Raw genomic sequence first — 17,439 nt, 5'->3', positions numbered from 1 at the left:
TATCTTCATGATGATGAACTTGTCTTTATGGTTGAGATGATCAAGGTTGTAGTTGTCTTCAACTTCAATATCACTCTTATCTTGATCATCCACTTGAGCCTTCTCCTTTTCTTGATCTTTCTTGTTACTCTTCTTCTTGCTTTTCTTGGCCATGAGACACAAGTGATGAGTATCATGAGATATTGAGGTTGACTCATCACTTGTTCGCCACCGGGCTTGAGCATCGTTGCAAATAGCAGCTTGCTGGTCTGCTGCCTCGGCCATACCGGACACGTCCGGTATGTGCAGGCAGACAGCTTGTCATGCGCTGCTTGTACTTCTTGCTCCGGCTCGGTGCTCTTGAGGTCTTGTGAGGCTTCTTCGCTGTATGATGACACAATGGACATACTTTCCATTGACTTGATCTCAAGTGCATCATCACATTTGGATTTTCCATACAAATCAAAAAGTCTAGTCCAAATGAGATGAGCACTCTCCGGAGGTGGTTGTCCATTGAAGATTGCCTCATCTTGAACCTCTACACTCAATGTACTCAAAATAATATTAATAGCTTGAGCATTGAGTTGCACGCATATCTCTTCCTCTTTTGATAAATTTTTGTAGTTGCTCCAATCAACTATAGAAAGAGGTATGCTTGCATCCACAATATGCTCAACAAGAGGACTAATATCTCTAAAAGCATTGAGTACATGTATTGACCAAGGTAGAAAGTTTGAACCATCATTTTGGAGAAGCACCGGCTCCAACTCGATAGGCGTCGACATCCTTTTCTCACGGCGGTGAAGCTTTAGGTGAGAACCTCGCTCTGATACCAATTGAAAGGACCTAGGATGCCGCCTAGAGGGGGGTGAATAGGCGTTTCTGAAAATTAACACCTTTAAATGCGGAAACAATTAGAAAGGGGAGTTTCCAAAATGGAAACTCCAAATTAAGAGTACTACCACCCCTCACAAGTTAGCCACAAAGTAAACAAGGTATAAAGAATATATCTAGAAGCTACAACCCTGCAACACCAAGTTAGAACAGAGAATAAATATTTTCAGTGCAGGCAGGAAATACCGGACGTGTCCGGTATGAATACCGGACGTGTCCGGTATACACGATTTCTGCAGATCGGCCCCGAACTTGCTCCTTTCGATTTCTATCTTCAAACCAAAATGCAGACACCTAGTGGAGATGACAATATACACAGAGAACCTGCAGAACAGCTAGAGCAACACAAATATCAAATGAAATGCGAATTTAGACACGATATTTGTTTTACCAAAGTTCGGACTCGTTCGAGTCCTACTCTCCGTTGAGGGGGCTGCGGGCGACCCAGCGAAGGTCAGCCCTAGAGGGTACCACGAAGGTCACTCTAGCTGGAGTCTTTTCCAACTCCTTTTCCTCCTTCCACTAATTTGATTCCGAGGCGGCAGAATCGACCGTTACAAACTTTCCGAAGCAACCACAATCTCTCGGTTGCTCTCCGGCGACGCCTAGCCGTCTAGGACCAAAGAGTCCAAGAGTAACAAATGCGAATCACGAGATTGGCAATATGCACAAGTGCTCAAGTGGTGGCTTCCTCTCTTTTTCAAATTCTCTCTTAACCCACAAATTGATTTTGCAATTTGGATCACACACTCACTAAGAGAGGGTTTAGGAGAGTTGGCAAGGCTCAAAAACGTGTGTCTATCTTAGCAGAATCAGCAGCATCCAAAGGTGGAGGCTTGGGGGTATTTATAGCCCCCTTGAAAAACTAGCCGTTTTATAGCCGTTGCAATACCAGACACGTCCGGTAAGTCCGGTATGACTCACATTGCGCTAACGGTAACTAAGTTACAGTGATGTTGTGAGGCGTCGGAACTCCCGAAGTATGCCGGGACTTCCGACCGTCGGAACTCCCGACTCAAGTCGGAACCCCCGACCCTCAGCAATTTTGAAAAACATGTAACTGAGTTAAAGTTAGTGAGGTGTCGGAACTCCCGACGTATGTCGGAACTCCCGATCGTCGGAACTCCCGACTCACGTCGGAACTCCCGACCCTCAAGGCTTTTGAAAACTAGCCGTTGGCTTCTGGTCATCCATACCGGACACGTCCGGTATGAATACCGGACACGTCTGGTATGACCAGGACAGTGAAACCTCCAAGTCTGTTGAAGTGCGAGACGTCGGAACTCCCGACCCATGCCGAGACTCCCGACCGTCGGAACTCCCGATGAACCAACCCGAGAACAACAATTTTACAGCTGCTGGACAAATACCGGACACGTCCGGTATGAATACCGGACACGTCCGGTATTGCCAGACCAGCAAGAAATCAGTTAGCACTTTTGTCGCTCAAATAATCAAACCTCACATGGGTTGGCTTGAGCACTTATGAAACATTATCTATCAACATGATGCATCCCTCTTAATAGTACGGCATACCTATTAAACTCAAGATCAAAGGAAAAATGAATTTATACCACTTGAGTTGATTTCTTTTGAATTGATGCCGTCCCTTCCAATCTTCATCAAGTAAGGGTGCTAACAAGTTGATGTTGATCTTTTCACTTGAGCATAGCCATCTTGAGCATGTGACTTGATTCCATTCATCAAATTTGAATAACCCCAAATGTATCAAGTCACTTCCATCAAATACTTCATTATAGATTTGATTCTTCACATCAATATGACCATCTTAGCTTGATTAGTACCTCAACTAAATGCAAGTACTTTCTTCTTCACCCTAGCTAGGTTCTTCGGCCGCCAAGCCGTCGCTTGCCCTTCACCCTTGCTTAGTACCTCGAAGCCTTTCCTTGCTATCTTCACCATCTCAAGCCATCAAGTCACATCTTGTGTTGAATCATCCATTCATATGTATTGTTATCTTTTTCATTTTAATTTAGCAAGCTTCAAATATGAGACCATTCCATATGCAATCCCTCATGTCTCATTAACTAATAATCATGAGCTTGCTTTCACATAGTACATGGAAATCCCACAAGAAATAAGCCTTCACATGAATTCTATTTGCATTGTTGTCTTGTGCTTGAACTAGATTGTTTATACAACAACACATCATTTTGGCTTTCATTAAGTACCTGTGAGATAACCTATTACCTATTCACACTTAGCAAACGGGTTAGTCCTTTAATCACGTTGTCATTCAATCATCCAAAACCCACTAAAGGGCTAGATGCACTTTCAACCTGCAATTATGGGCTCAATCCCAGAGTGTGACACGGTCACCGAGTACCTCGATAGAATAAAGAGTCAGTTCACTGGCTCTTCAAAGACATATAAAGAGTCAGTTCACTGGCTCTTCAAAGACATATGCTACCCAGCTGATAAAGCAGCTGGTGATAGAATGTTACTCTGATAATGGTGGCATAAGAGAGCTCATGATGCGTTGTCAAAATTATGACACTGTCGTTTAGGCCATATTTCGAGGGGGAGAATAGAAAGACAAGTTAAGAATGATATTCTTCCTCCATTAGAGCTCTCAGATTAAGAACAATGCAGGGAATACATAAAAGGAAAGTATGTAAAGAAGATTAAGAAAAATGCCAAATGAAGTGCAGGAATTTTATAGATTATTCACATAGACATCTGTGGTCAGCTTTCCTGTAAAGAGTGTGGATGGTTATGATTCGTTCATAACATTCACAGATGATTACTCCCATTATGGCTATATTTATCCAATTAAAGAAAGAAAAGATGTATTGGATAAATTTAAGATATTAAAGATTAAGATAGTTAGATCTGACCATGGGGGAGTACTATGGTCAGCATACCCTAAAAGAATGACATAGTAGCCCAGTATTCTACACCGGACGAACCTCAGCAGAATAGAGTAGCTAAAAGAATCAATCATACTCTGATGGATATGGTGGGCAGTATGATAAGTTACTTCATCTTACAGTTGAGCCTGTGAATGGAGGCGTTAAAACCGCCATTCATATTCTCAATAGAGTATCAAGAAAGTCGGTGCCCAAAACACCGTATGAGTTGTGGATAGAAAGAGTACCCTCACTAAACCACTTGCGTGTGTGTGGGGGAGCCCTGCTGAGGCTAAAGTATTTAACCCAAATATTGAGAAGTTAGATCCCAAAACAGTAAGTTGCCATTTGTTTGGCTACCCAGAAAAGTGAAAAGGTTTTCATTTTCTACTGTTCAGAGAGACATACAAAGTTTGTGGAAACGAGACACGCTATCTTCCTAGAGGATGAATTAATGAGGGGGAGCATGGTAGCTCGAGAAATTGACCTTGAAGTGAAGCGGGTGTATGCGTCCACTCCAATGATTCATGAGCCATTTTTCTCACTACCTGCTGTCGCTGCGCCGATAGTGCTAGATACTGTGGTGCCAGCACCTGTTGTTATCCCACCTGTGGCAACAATGAATAATAATGAGGAACCTGTTCTTCAGGATCCTATAGAACCTATTGTCACACATGAGGGGGAGCAACAACAGCCTCAAACAGAAGATGTGCCAAATGTGAATGCCCCTAGAAGGTCTCAAAGAGTTAGAAAATCAGCTATTCCTGCTGATTATGAAGTGTACAATACTGAGGAATTTCAAATGGAGGATAATCCCACCTCATTTGAAGAAGCCATGAGAAGTGATCATTCATCAAAGTGGCTTGAGGCCATGGAAGCTGAAATGAAATAAATGAATGCCAATAAAGTTTGGGATTTGGAAATAATTCCTAAAGGAACCAAAACAGTAGGCTGTAAATGGGTCTACAGAACAAAACTTGACTCTCAAGAAAATATAAAGAGATATAAAGCGAGACTTGTGGCAAAAGGCTTTACGCAAAGAGAAGGGATTGATTACAATGAAAACTTTTCTCCAGTCTCATGTAAGGTTTCCTTTAGAATCATAATGGCACTAGTGGCACATTATAATTTAGAATTATATCAGATGGATGTAAAGACGGCATTTCTCAATGAAAACTTAGAGGATAATGTTTACGTGGCACAACCGAAAGGTTTTATCATGGAAAGAAAAGAACGAATGGGATGCCGCCTAAAGAAATCCATTTATGGATTAAAACAAGCTTCAAGACAGTGGTACTTGAAGTTTGATCAGACAATAAAGAATTTTGGGTTTTAAAGAGAATGTAGAGGACAATTGTGTCTATACAAGAATTAAGAATGGGAAGTTTATCTTCCTTGTCCTGTATGTGGATGATATCTTACTTGCTAGTAGTGATGTCAGTCTACTACTGGAGACAAAGAAGTTTTGTCCTCAAAATTTAATATGAAAGATCTTGGTGAACCTTCATTCGTTCTAGGGATCGAGATTCACCGAGATAGAAGTAAAGGGGTATTAGGACTGTCACAAAAGACATACATGGAAAAGATCTTAAAGAAATTCAGTATGCACAAATGTAGTCCCTCACCTGCTCCTATAGTCAAGGGCGACAGATATGAAGATTTTCAATGCTCTAGGAACCAATATGAGCTCAATCGATAAAGTGAAAGTGGTTCCATATGCTTCAGCTGTCGGAAGCTTGCAACATGCTCAAGTATGTACGCGCCCTAACTTGACATTTGTTACCGGGTTTTACTTGGCAGATTCTAGAGCAATTCTGAAATAGAACACTGAAATTAGTAAAGAAAGTCTTGCATTATTTGCAAGGAACGAAAGGCCTCATGATGACATATAGAAGATCTGATTCATTTCATATAGTGGGATATTTAGATTCTGATTATGCGAGAGTGAATACATATCCAGACGTGAATTTTCTATCATCTCGCAAAGGGGGAGCTATTTCATGGAAAAGCTCAAATGCAAACCGTCACTACATCGTCCACAATGTATGACAGTTTGTAGCGTGGTATCAGGCAACAGGGCAGGTGAACTGACTAAAGAAGTTCATACCCGGTTTGAAGGTGGTTGACGATATCTATAGACCACTTAAGTTATACTGCAATTATAATCTGGCAGTACAGTATGCTCACAACATAAGTCAAGTGGTGCTGCCAAACACATTGATATAGAGTATTATATTGTGAAAGATAAAGTTCGGGATCAAGTCATAAGTCTTGAGCATATAAGTACAGAAAGAATGCTCGCGGATCCGCTTACAAAAGGCTTACCTCCCAACATGTTCAGAGAACATGGTGTTCTGAGGACATGTAGCTAGCATGGGTTTAAGGGGAAGCCTAAAATTCCTAGACAAAAGAAGGCCCAAAGATAAGTATCTATTTCAGAACAGAGTAGCGTGTTGTAGCTGTTAAATCTATCGGCAATGGACCGTGACGATGAGACATGCTCTATGCGCTAATCTGTAATGGAATAAACAAAAGTAAATGATATAAAATTGAAAGATGGAATGAGATCAAGGGGGAGAATGTTAGTTGATCTCCACCGGCCTATTGGGCTCTTGCCTCTGCGCCCTGATCGGGGGCGCCCAACCCTAACTGGTTGGTGGGCCCCTGTCGCACAGCACATAAAAGGAAGGTAGGGATGAGGGCTTGGACTACGAGGTTGACTGGAGCCGCCACACCCACCTACAGAGAAACCCTAAACCGATCTGCGGCGTGCTACCAGCGACGGGATGTCCCACCACCGCCGCTGCCTCTACAGGGTCTCCATAGCGCCACTGGTGATCGTCTCCACCGCGCTAGACGTCTTCTACACCACGGCACCAGCGTCTCCCCGCTACGGTGCATCTACTGAGAAGGCGAGGAGCCTTCACCGCATCTACGGTTACACACAGAGAGGTACACATTCGATTCCTAACATAACTAACCAATAAAGTGAGCTTTTTTGTTGGTTACAAAATAAAACAATTTACAACTGAAATTGCTACTAATATGTGGTCATCATTATCCTAATTATCGCTTACTTTTCAGAACCAACACAGGATGCTACAGTAATACATCTCTGGCTGGCACAGTAGGAAGAAGAAGTCAGAGATGCCTGGTACAGTAGCTGGTCATTATAATGACGCAAACACCATTCGATTGCGGTGTTGTCCGCTATGTATCATCTATGGAATTACACTATCTGCTATGTAGCATCTATCAAATTGCGCTGCTAACTTAACTGTAATAAGGTTCTCTATGCTGAAATGCTGATTGTTGCAATCAAATACTAATGTATGTCAAGTAATAAGGCCTTGTAGTTAGTAGTGACCCCATGTACAAAGGTTTGGCTTCAGTATGCCAGCATACATGTTTCTTATATGTCTACAACGTCTGTACAGGGACAGGAGCTTTGATTGCTCCTACTAACTATGCTCAAAATGCGCTTTCTAAGGACAGAGGAAAACCAGAAGAAATAGCTCTAGGATGACTTTTGTTTGGGCTCAGTTAGATGCTTCGGGTAGACAGATAGATAACTACTTCATTTCAATCTTGTATATTTCAGGTTACAGATTGTCATAGTACCTTAACTTTGAGGGTCATTTGTTTTCAGAAAAAATAAGGTACATGGCAGGCATATATTTGTTAACATAGATCAGTAGGTGTAGATTGTAGAAGCTTAACACATGTTGCTGTCACTTTTTTATTGGCCAGGGTACTTGTAGGGCGGTAGTACTTGGCCAGAAAAGCTTGTAAACATCAAAAGTTCATGGCGATGGACTTTGATAAACTGCCTTTGGATAATTCGGTGCTACATGCGCTATTATTCCATTGAGTTGCTCTAATTCTTTTGATTACCATGAAACTACTGTAACTCGAGTGTATGGATATTATTGACATTATGTTTATCAATTTCTAAAAAAAAAGACATTATGTTTATCAATTTATCACGGTATTGGTCTTTTTTTTCAGTTCTTTTGGTTGAAATAAGTTTATTGCTATAAGTTTCTCATTGTATTATTTTTTTCTCATCGTTGATCTTTTTTTTTTAAAAAAATGTGCACTTGTTTTCTTTGCTCCCACATCTTCTTTCCTTGTTAAAAAATTTACGGGAAAGCAAGTGCTATAAGTTTGTAGTCAATGGAGTATGGATGAGTTTAGAAAAGCTTTGGAGGAATGGTGGGTGGAGGATCTTGGTTTTGAAGGGGATATTTTCACCTGGAGAAACAATCAATTCCAGGAAGATGGCTTTATTAGAGAACGGCTTGATCGTGCTGTGGCAAACCTGGAATGGAGATGTTTATCCCCTGAAGCACAAGTGGTAAACGGTGACCCACGTCATTCGGATCACCGCCCTCTCATTATCCAGACAAAGCCACCTGAGACGTTGCCTTGCCGCAGCGGTGGTGGCAGTTTTCGTTTTGAGGCAGCCTGGGTTGAGGAGGAAAAATGTAGGGAAGTGATTGAGAGCGCCTGGTTACAGGCCACGACAGGTGGTGGGGGTCTGAAGGTGGCGTCTGCTCTTACTGAGGTGGCAAGCAGCTTGTCCAACTGGAGTGCAAATGCGCTAGGTGATATGGAGAAACGGCGCAAGCGGTTGCAGCAGGAGCTTGAAAGTTGCCGTAGAGGTGTATGGAGTAAGGAGAATGTGGAAAAAGAAGGTGTGCTGTGCTACCGGCTGGAGAAAATAGAGGAACAGATTGATACCTATTGGCGTCAGAGAGCACATACTAAGTGGGTGCAAATGGGAGATAAAAATACAGAGTTCTTTCATGCATCATGCTCGGAGAGAAAGAGGAAGAATAAAATAGGAAAACTAAAAAAGGAGACAGGGGGCTGGGTAGAGGAGGAGGAAGAGAAGAGGAGTTATATTACTAACTATTTTGTAAACCTTTTCAGGTCAGTTGGGAGCCATGATGCCCATCGGCTTCTCAACTGTGTTGTCCCAAGGGTTTCCCAACAAATGAATGAAGATCTCATGAGAGAGGAAATTGTAGCAGCTCTGAAGTCAGATTGGGAACCTCAAAGCACCAGGCCCCGATGGTATGCCATCTCTCTTTTATAAGGAGTATTGGGATATTGTGGGAGATAGTATTGTTGATGAAGTCCTGCAAGTTTTGAATGGGGGGCCAATGCCTGAACATGGAAGTCCTGCAAGTTTTGAATGGGGGGGCCATAGTGTTGATTCCAAAGGTGCGCAAGCTGGAAAATATCAAAGATTTAAGACCAATAAGCCTCTGCAATGTCGTCTACAAACTTGTGTCAAAAGTAATTTCTAATCGTTTGAAGGGAACTCTTCCTGAGGTTGTGTCAGCATCACAAAGTGCTTTTGTCCCTGGACGGCTGATAACTGATAATATCTTGATAGCATATGAAACGACTCATTTCCTGAAGAAACGAAAGAAAGGAAATGTGGGATATGCAGCCATAAAATTGGACATGAGCAAGGCTTATGACAGGATGGAATGGGGCTTTCTGAGGGAGATGTTGTTACGTTTGGGCTTCCATGAAGCTTGGGTAGAGCTGGTGATGAAATGTGTGACTACGGTTAAATATCGAATCCGAGTCAATGGAGAGCTGACAACGGAATTTAGCCCGGAAAGAGGCCTGTGGCAAATAGACCCGATCTCACCATACCTTTTCCTACTGTGTGCTGAGGGTTTTTCTGCTCTGTTGAGGAGAGAAGAAGAGGAAGGCAGACTGCATGGGATCCGAATCTGTAGGGGAGCTCCATCGGTCAGCCATCTTCTTTTTGCTGATGACTCCCTAATCCTTTTTTTTAAAGTAAATAACTCCCTAATCCTATGTAAAGCCGATGCTACTGAGGCCCAGCGGTTGAAACAAGTTCTACAGATTTATGAGGAAGGGTCGGGACAACTGATAAATGCGGATAAATCAGCAGTGATGTTCAGCCCCAATACTAGTGACGATGATAGACAAGGCGTGATGGAAGCACTCAGCATCCGATCAGAAACAATGAATGAAAGATACCTTGGTCTGCCGGTCTTTGTTGGGAGATCAAGGAGTAATGTTTTCTCCTACCTGAAGGATCGAATTTGGCAGAGAATCCAAGGATGGAAAGAAGGATTGTTATCTAGAGCCGGCAAAGAAATCTTAATCAAAGCTGTGGCACAGGCAACCCCAGTCTTTGCAATGGGCTGTTTCGACATTACAAAGGAAATGTGCAATCAAATCAGCTCCATGATGGCTCGGTTCTGGTGGAATAATCAGGATAAAGAAGGCAGCATGCATTGGGTGAGTTGGGAGACTTTAGTTAGTCCGAAAGCTGAAGGAGGATTGGGGTTTAGAGATCTCCATTCTTTTAACATGGCTATGCTTGCCAAGCAAGCCTGGAGACTCTTACAGAATTCCACGTTGCTCTGTGGTCGACTACTGAAAGCAAAATACTACCCAAATTCAGGTGTCCTAGAGGTGCAGGCGAGGCCGGGGTGTTCATATACATGGCGCAGCATCAGTATGGGTATCGAAACTCTGAAATAGGGGGTCATTTGGCGTGTGGGCGATGGACGTAGCATAAAGGTTTGGGAGGATCCATGGTGACCAAGGGGTACCACTAGAAAGCCAATCACGCCGAGAGGAAGAAACATGGTTCGTACTGTTGACGAACTGATTGATCCAAGCACTGAGAAATGGGACTTTGAGCTCTTGAGCCAAACGTTCTGGGAGGATGATGTTCAGATTATCAGAACAATTCCAGTTCACACAGATATGGATGACGTGGTGGGTTGGCATTTGTTCTGGGAGGATGATGTTCAGATTATCAGAACAATTCCAGTTCACACAGATATGGATGACGTGGTGGGTTGGCATTTTGATACAAAGGGTTGCTTCTCTGTGAAGTCAGCTTATAAGGTACACCGAGCAACTGTGATTAGAAACCAGGAAAGGCAGCAGGGATCGAGCTCTGGGGATGACACTGCTGATATAAAGTTTTGGGAATAGCCTGTGGAATCTTGATTGCTAGCCGAAAGTGAAGCACTTTCTCTGGAGACTAAGCCACAACACTTTGGCTATGAGGAGAGTGCTCCAGAGGAGGGGGATGAAGCTTGATACACGCTGTTGCATGTGTGGTAGGCTTGATGAGGATGGAGGCCACCTGCTATTTAAATGTAAAGAAGTAAAGAAAGTTTGGCGGGAGCTGAATTTAGAGCTGGCAAGATGCAGGCTTGCTGAAGCCCAATCGGCCCGACATATGATGGAGATGGTTCTGAAGATGAAGGGGAAGGAGCAACTCACGGTAGTCATGATGCTATGGCTATGGTGGGGAGAGCGGAACAAGTGGAGAGAGGAAAGGAAGGAGAAGAACTGCAGCTGAAATGGCCTATATTACTGCATTCCATACTGATCTGGTGCTAAGACTGACAGCCGGCTATTGTCGGAAAATCGTCAGAAGCGGAGATGGCAAAAGCCGAAGACTGGTGAGCTCAAGCTGAATACTGATGGTGCTTTTAACAGCGATAAGCATGACGGAGGATGGGGTTTCGTACTCCGTGATGATCAGGGGCAGGTTGTGAGTTCAGGAGCTAGGCGAGAAGATTTCCTCCTTGAGGCTTTTCAAGCAGAGTTGTTGGGCTGCCTCGAAGGCCTTCAGGAAGTAGCAAGGATGGGGATTTCACGCATTAATTTAGAAGTGGATGTTGCCCTGGTGAAAGAAGCAATCCTGACGGATGACTACAGACTAGCCTCCTCTGGTGGCGTGATCACGGAGATCAAGCATCTCATTGGAGCCGATTTCATGTCATGTACTGTTTCCGTTTGTAAACGTGATGGTAATAGTGTTGCGTATGCTCTTGCTGCATATGGTTGTAATCTCCCAAGTGGAAGCTATAACACTTGGGAGGTTCCTTGTGTCGTTGAGGAATTGGTGACCAGCAATTTGGATGGGTCAGATGAGTAATAAAAGTCCTGAAAGTTCGAAATAAGTTTGTTGCTATAAGTTTCTCATTGTATTATTATTTTTCTCATCGTTGATATTTTTTTTTAAATGTGCACTTGTTTTCTTTGCTCCCTCATCTTCTTTCCTTGTTAAAAAATTTACGGGAAAGCAAGTACTTTTATTAGCCCAAGGCTGCAGGCGCATTTGTAGTTTATCCGTTCAAATAAACAGACAAACACACCCTGGGCTAATCAGCCCTGCTTCCAAACGACGGGACGGGGAAAGGCCACCCTGGAAAAAACATAGGCCCACTAAAATCCCCGTGCGGGGCTTCTGGAGCCTGAGTTTATCTGGCTCTCCTCCCAAATGAAGCCTCTTGCTTGTGTTGGGCTGGGCCCAAACAGGCAGGCGCGTAGCTGGGCCGACGCGATGCCTACTACACCCGACCCTACTCCCGTATTCCTCCTCTCTTCCTGTCGAGGATTCAGGATCGTCTTGTGAGCGCTGAGGAAAGCCACCGGCGGCCGTCCGGACATCGGAGTCCGATTCATCCCCGTTCCTGTGCCCCCGCCCCCGCCCCTGCCCCCGCCCTATATAGGAGTAGGTAGATAGACAAGGAACTAGGGTAGGAACCACAGATCCCTAATTCGGCCACGCAACGCAGCCTGCCTTTTGCTCCACCCGATTCGATTATTCGTCTCGACGATTCATGGCCGCTGCGGCAGGAACCGCGCTCCTTCGATCTGTGGCGACCAAGATGAGGGGGATGACCGCCGCCCCCCGCGATCCGCACTGTGTCTTGCTTGGTGGCCGCCGGTCTGCCCCAATAGGCTCCCGCCGCCCTTTTAGTTCTTCCTCTCGCCCTAGCGCCATCGACAACAAGGTAAGCTTTGGCTGTTGCTAATTTTTATTTTTTATATATATAATTATTTGGTTTTTTTAGTATATATACAATACATAAAGGAACAATCTTTCTACGAAAAACCCTACTTTTTGTTTTACGAGATATAACAAAAAAAAAGTAATCTGCTGTATTAATAGTGTGTATTTATTCTAACGGGAAAAAGGAAAGAAAATAAAAACTATAGGCTGTTGCTAATTTTTATTTTTTATATAATGATTTGCTTTTTTTTAATATATACACAATGCATAAGAAAAAACCTACTGTTTTATGATGTAACAAAAAAAATCTGCTGTATTAATACTGTATATTTATTCTAACGGGGAAAAGGAAAGAAAACAAAAACCATAGATATATATTACATCTCTGTATGTATTTGGTTTCTTTCGTTAATTATAGGTTGTTTATGTCTTATTTTCTTCTTCTGCTGCTTCATTCAGGATCTCTCTCAGAATAAGAATGTTCCAGGTCAATTGCACAGGTATGGACCCCCGCTCTTTCCTTCCAGGATATGCAATTGTATGAGGAATCACTAACTTGGTGTCCCACTAACTCGGCGCCCCTGCCCCACATGTCATTAATACAAAACCACCAACCGGTTCCCCTTATGGAGCCATAATTTATCATGAATTCTTTCCAATTTTTGGAGCTCCAAATGTTTTCATTATAATTGACAACTTGTTGCTTGCATTTGTGATTTTCAGTGCAAAGTCTGCACCCATGCCAACTGCAACCAAATTTCTTTTCTTGGCTGTTATTGGCTACTCAGCTTTTTTTTACGGTTGGGCGAAACCGAGATTGGAAGCATTGAGCGACGAATTGGTTGCTCTTCGTAGAGAGAGGTCAATCCTGATCAAAGCTGTGGAGGAGTGCCAAAGGACACACATTAAAGCCCGAGATGACTCAATCGATCCTTCTCAAGCCCAAATCACGCAAGCTTTAGGTATTAGTCTTTTACACCATCGGTTCCTTTCTTTTAAGTTGTGCTGAGTTGAATTCATGACTAATAAGCCAACATTTTGGGCCGGGCAAAATTGGGGTGAGCATTTGGGCTGCCCACTTTTGCTTTCAAAATGTTTTGGCCAGCCAAAATTTTCTTTGGGGAAAAAAGTTTGGCCTCCAAACAAATAGTGGCCAAAATTTCTTGGGGACAAGGGGTGACCAAATTTTGTCTTGGTACACTAAGGCCTAGAACCAAACACATCCTTGCTACAAGAAAAGATATGGCACACCCTTCCATGCTACAAGGAAAGATATGACACATTGTATTTGTATTTGAGACTTTTCCTACGTAATCTTGTTAAAAGTACACTACAAGAGTAATTACGAGGACTAGAAGTTAGACCGCGTCGAGTCAAACTGAACATTTCATGTTGAAAATTGGGAGGTAGTATTTACCTTCATTGGTTAACTATGCAATAAGTAAACCAAAATGATATTTCATAGTCGCCAACATTGATGTAGAGCCCATGGGAACCATGTAGGTAGCCAATTGTGAAGTGCTAAACTGACAAAGATGTCTGTATAAACCAACCACACTAACCTTGCAAAAACTTTTCTAATTGCTCTATTACCCTTTCTGTGGTGGTGGTGGGGGGGGGGGGGGGGGGGGGGCATTTTTATAATGTATACTGGTTTCACTAGTCCTAGTCTAGAAATAATACTTGCATCTTAAAAACATTCCAGGAATCATAATCAAGAGAGAGACGGAAAATGTTGAAAGCAGAATCTATCAAGTTCCACAGAATGGTTAATAACTAGGAAAAAAAGAGAATTCCACTATATAGACAGATGACTATGACTAAAAGCATGCCAAAACAATGAAACAGCACATACTATGGTAGAGGTATTTTTGATGCAAAAGTTATAGCCTTCTAGGTAGGCAATTAAGGGCATACAATCATGTTCATGGCAAGCGTGTCAGTTTGCAAATCCATCTTCTTAACAGCACAATTGATCTCTACAGTTATGTAGATATATAGGATTAGAAGTTATTGTGTATAACCAAAAATGTTTCTTTTCCATAAGAAAATAGAGAGCCTTTCTGAAGAAAGATATTGTTCCTTATAGGGACATATCAATGTACTCCTGAAAGCAGGTGAGTATCATAGTTGACATGAGAGGGTTGGAAGCAATGAAGCATAGGTTTTGCATTAGATTCCTGAAGTTTCCTCTGCTTCGTATAAGGATTTGATCCCTAATCTTGCAAAGGAAGTGAACATTCAGCCAAAAATTAAGACTGTTTTATTTAACATGTACACTTGTAAGATCATAAACCCCCAAAAAACTTGACCAACAAATTTGGCATGTAAGGCAATTGATCTGGTGCATTTAAGGTAACAGAGAGTACAACCATCCATTGTTCAAACACTACATTTACAACTGGAATCAGGGAATTTCTCGTGACATGGTTTCAATTGAACCAATAATCTCTACAGGCATTGGTGGGAGTTCCCAAAGGAGTTGAGAGGGGGCCAGTGAGAGTGCAGATTAGCATTGCATACAGCAATTATGTAGTGAAATTCGCTATTGCTTAAACAAGTTTAGGAGGTTATTAGTGGGGGCCATGGCCCTCCTTGGCCTTAAAAGAAGCTCCACCACTCTGTCTACAGATAGAAACTCGCCTTATCACTGCAAACACAATAGAAGCTTGTTGTGAGTCATCGTGAACAGCATAGGCCACAGTTGCTGTATGAAATTTAAAGTCACAACATCTCTCTCTCTCTCTCTCTCTCAGGCACACATATATAATAACATTTATGTTGTGTTGCTCGTTAGAGGCAGGCACACATATATAATAACATTTATGTTGTGTTGCACTCTATCAGTGCAACTAGGCACACATATATAATAACACTTATGTTGTGTTGCACTCTATCAGTGCAACCATTGCTAACTCTAATTGATCTGTGCTACATGCAGGACAAGGTAAGGAGAGTGGTGGACGCGCTTATTAGATGATCCTTGGAGCAATGCAGGAATTGAGGTGAGAGTCAGACTTCACTGTTCCTTTTCTTAAAAAAAAAAAAGACTGGACAATGTCACCTTGGTTAAGCTTTCTATAAAAGCAGGGCCAGGTCCCTTGGTCTAAAAAAAGTGTCACCTTGGTTATGATACTGTGACATGTTTCTTAGTTACTTTATGATGTCACGCTTTGCTATTTTGGCCCTGTTCGCTTGTCTTATGAGCCGTACTATTTCAACGAACGAACAGTGTTTTTCTCTCACAACAAATAGCCATGTCTCTTCAGCAGCTATTTTGGCCCTGTTCGCTTGTCTTATGAGCCGTACTATTTCAATGAACGAACAGTGTTTTTCTCTCACAACAAATAGCCATGTCTTTTCAGCAAAGCGAACAGGGCCTTTGTTAGAGGGTGGCGCCTGTGTTGTCTTGTCTCATCAAGAAGTGGAAGTCCAAACATGTACAGAGAGGTTACTAAGTTACAATCCCATCCGGCGGTTTGCTATTATTGTATTATTATGATTTAGTGATGTCATCAAGTTTTGTCGCCATTATCGATTTTGGTAAGATAAACGCAATCTATAGATCCAGAGAAAAAAGCAATACCAATATGTGCTCGTCAGCTTACTAATAATCTGTAAATACAGTGGTACAGTACTTGTGACAACTGAACAGTCCCAGACATACAGGAGCGTAGCACAATACTCTGTTCCTTGTAAAATGGAATGCAATAAGCAAATGCCTGCACAAGCTTCTGCTAACTAAAGAGATACTCTGTCCTGAACTCCTGATATACGAGGAATCCTGTTTTGTCCTAAGTCAAATTTTACATTAACTTTCACCAAGTTTATAGAAAAGATGAAAAATATGTAGGACTTGAAATTAGCTTAATTAGATACATTATGGATGTTAATATTCTTTGATATAAACTTAGTGAAAGTTACTATAGTTTGACTTAGAACAAAACTAGATTCCTTATATGTTTGACTTAGGAAAAAAAAACTATTCATTGTTGACTTTATGTTATGGCCGGAATAGTATAGAGGAGAAAGAAGAAGCAGAGTGCTGAGTCGAGCAACGTGGGTAGGCCCATGACTGTGGCTGCGGTTAAGCCAGAAGCTTCAGGCACAGGATAGTGAGGTTCAGCTAGGTGTGTCGTGTGTGTCTGTATGATTCTATACCTACTAGTAAAGAGGCAAAATTTTCGATTATTTTTTTCATCCATCTCTCTCTAACTGCCGGTAGTTGAGAGTTTCTTCTATCCAGACTTATATATAGCCTGTGCTCAAACGAATTAGAACTATTGTCTAGCGTAATACGGAGTCCGATTCCAAAAACGTATTGGATCATCTGCAAGAATAGGAGTACGTGAAAGAAAAATTGGAAAGAAAAAAGAAAGTAAAAATAGAGGAACAAAAAACAAGTGGAACACGGAAAAATAAATAAAGAGGAGCATACGGACACGGTAGGGAAAAAATCACGTAAGAGTCTAGGTCATGTGAATTAGGACTCTTTTTGCTAAAAAAATAGAATTCCTTTCTTTGTGGTTTAATATTAAGGAAAGATTTGTCTTATTTTTTCTATTTTCTATTTGAATTAGGATTCCTATTAAGGTTATTTAGAATAACTATTTGGATTAGGAATCCTAACCCTTAAAATTTATATCGAAGTTGTGCATATTTATTCATATAATATAGGAGGGATGAGATAGTTTTCACATTATTTATTATGGGTATAGATAGATATATGGAACGTACGGACACATGGCGTGCTCCCAGTAAAAATTTCATCCAGCCCGATCCGTCTTTGTTTTTCCGTGTCCTTTTCCTCCCCAGCGCCCGATTTTCCTTCTTCTTTTCTTTTTCTTTCCATCTTCCATCTCTGTTTGTCCGTTGATTTGT

The 17,439-nt window shown here is 42.1% G+C and overlaps 3 protein-coding genes across 4 annotated transcripts; all 3 read left to right on the top strand.

Moving 5' to 3' along the window:
- Positions 1-7,926: 7,926 nt before the first annotated feature.
- Positions 7,927-8,844, top strand: LOC136502941 (uncharacterized). Its single transcript, XM_066498187.1, has one exon. The coding sequence runs from the start codon at positions 7,927-7,929 to the stop codon at positions 8,842-8,844; it is 918 nt and encodes a 305-aa protein (XP_066354284.1).
- A 1,541-nt stretch (positions 8,845-10,385) lies between these two features.
- Positions 10,386-11,697, top strand: LOC136502940 (uncharacterized). The gene is made up of 2 exons (XM_066498186.1): positions 10,386-10,652; positions 11,158-11,697. The coding sequence occupies exons 1-2, from the start codon at positions 10,386-10,388 to the stop codon at positions 11,695-11,697; spliced, it is 807 nt and encodes a 268-aa protein (XP_066354283.1).
- A 563-nt stretch (positions 11,698-12,260) lies between these two features.
- On the top strand, positions 12,261-16,222 carry LOC136502863 (uncharacterized). 2 transcript variants are annotated; one of them, XM_066498119.1, is made up of 5 exons: positions 12,261-12,559; positions 13,018-13,058; positions 13,282-13,520; positions 15,500-15,563; positions 15,910-16,222. In XM_066498119.1, exons 1-4 carry the CDS (start codon positions 12,386-12,388, stop codon positions 15,532-15,534), a joined length of 489 nt encoding a protein of 162 aa, XP_066354216.1. In that variant the 5' UTR covers positions 12,261-12,385; the 3' UTR covers positions 15,535-15,563; positions 15,910-16,222. The 2 variants fall into 2 exon arrangements, with proteins under 2 accessions (XP_066354216.1, XP_066354214.1); XM_066498117.1 differs by having other exon boundaries at positions 15,924-16,220.
- Positions 16,223-17,439: the final 1,217 nt, after the last annotated feature.

This window comes from Miscanthus floridulus, chromosome 14, assembly GCF_019320115.1.
Source record: "Miscanthus floridulus cultivar M001 chromosome 14, ASM1932011v1, whole genome shotgun sequence".
NCBI classification, from domain to species: Eukaryota; Viridiplantae; Streptophyta; class Magnoliopsida; order Poales; family Poaceae; genus Miscanthus; species Miscanthus floridulus.
The sequence above is the reverse complement of the archived record's forward strand: the minus strand, read 5'-3'. Positions and strand labels throughout refer to the sequence as shown.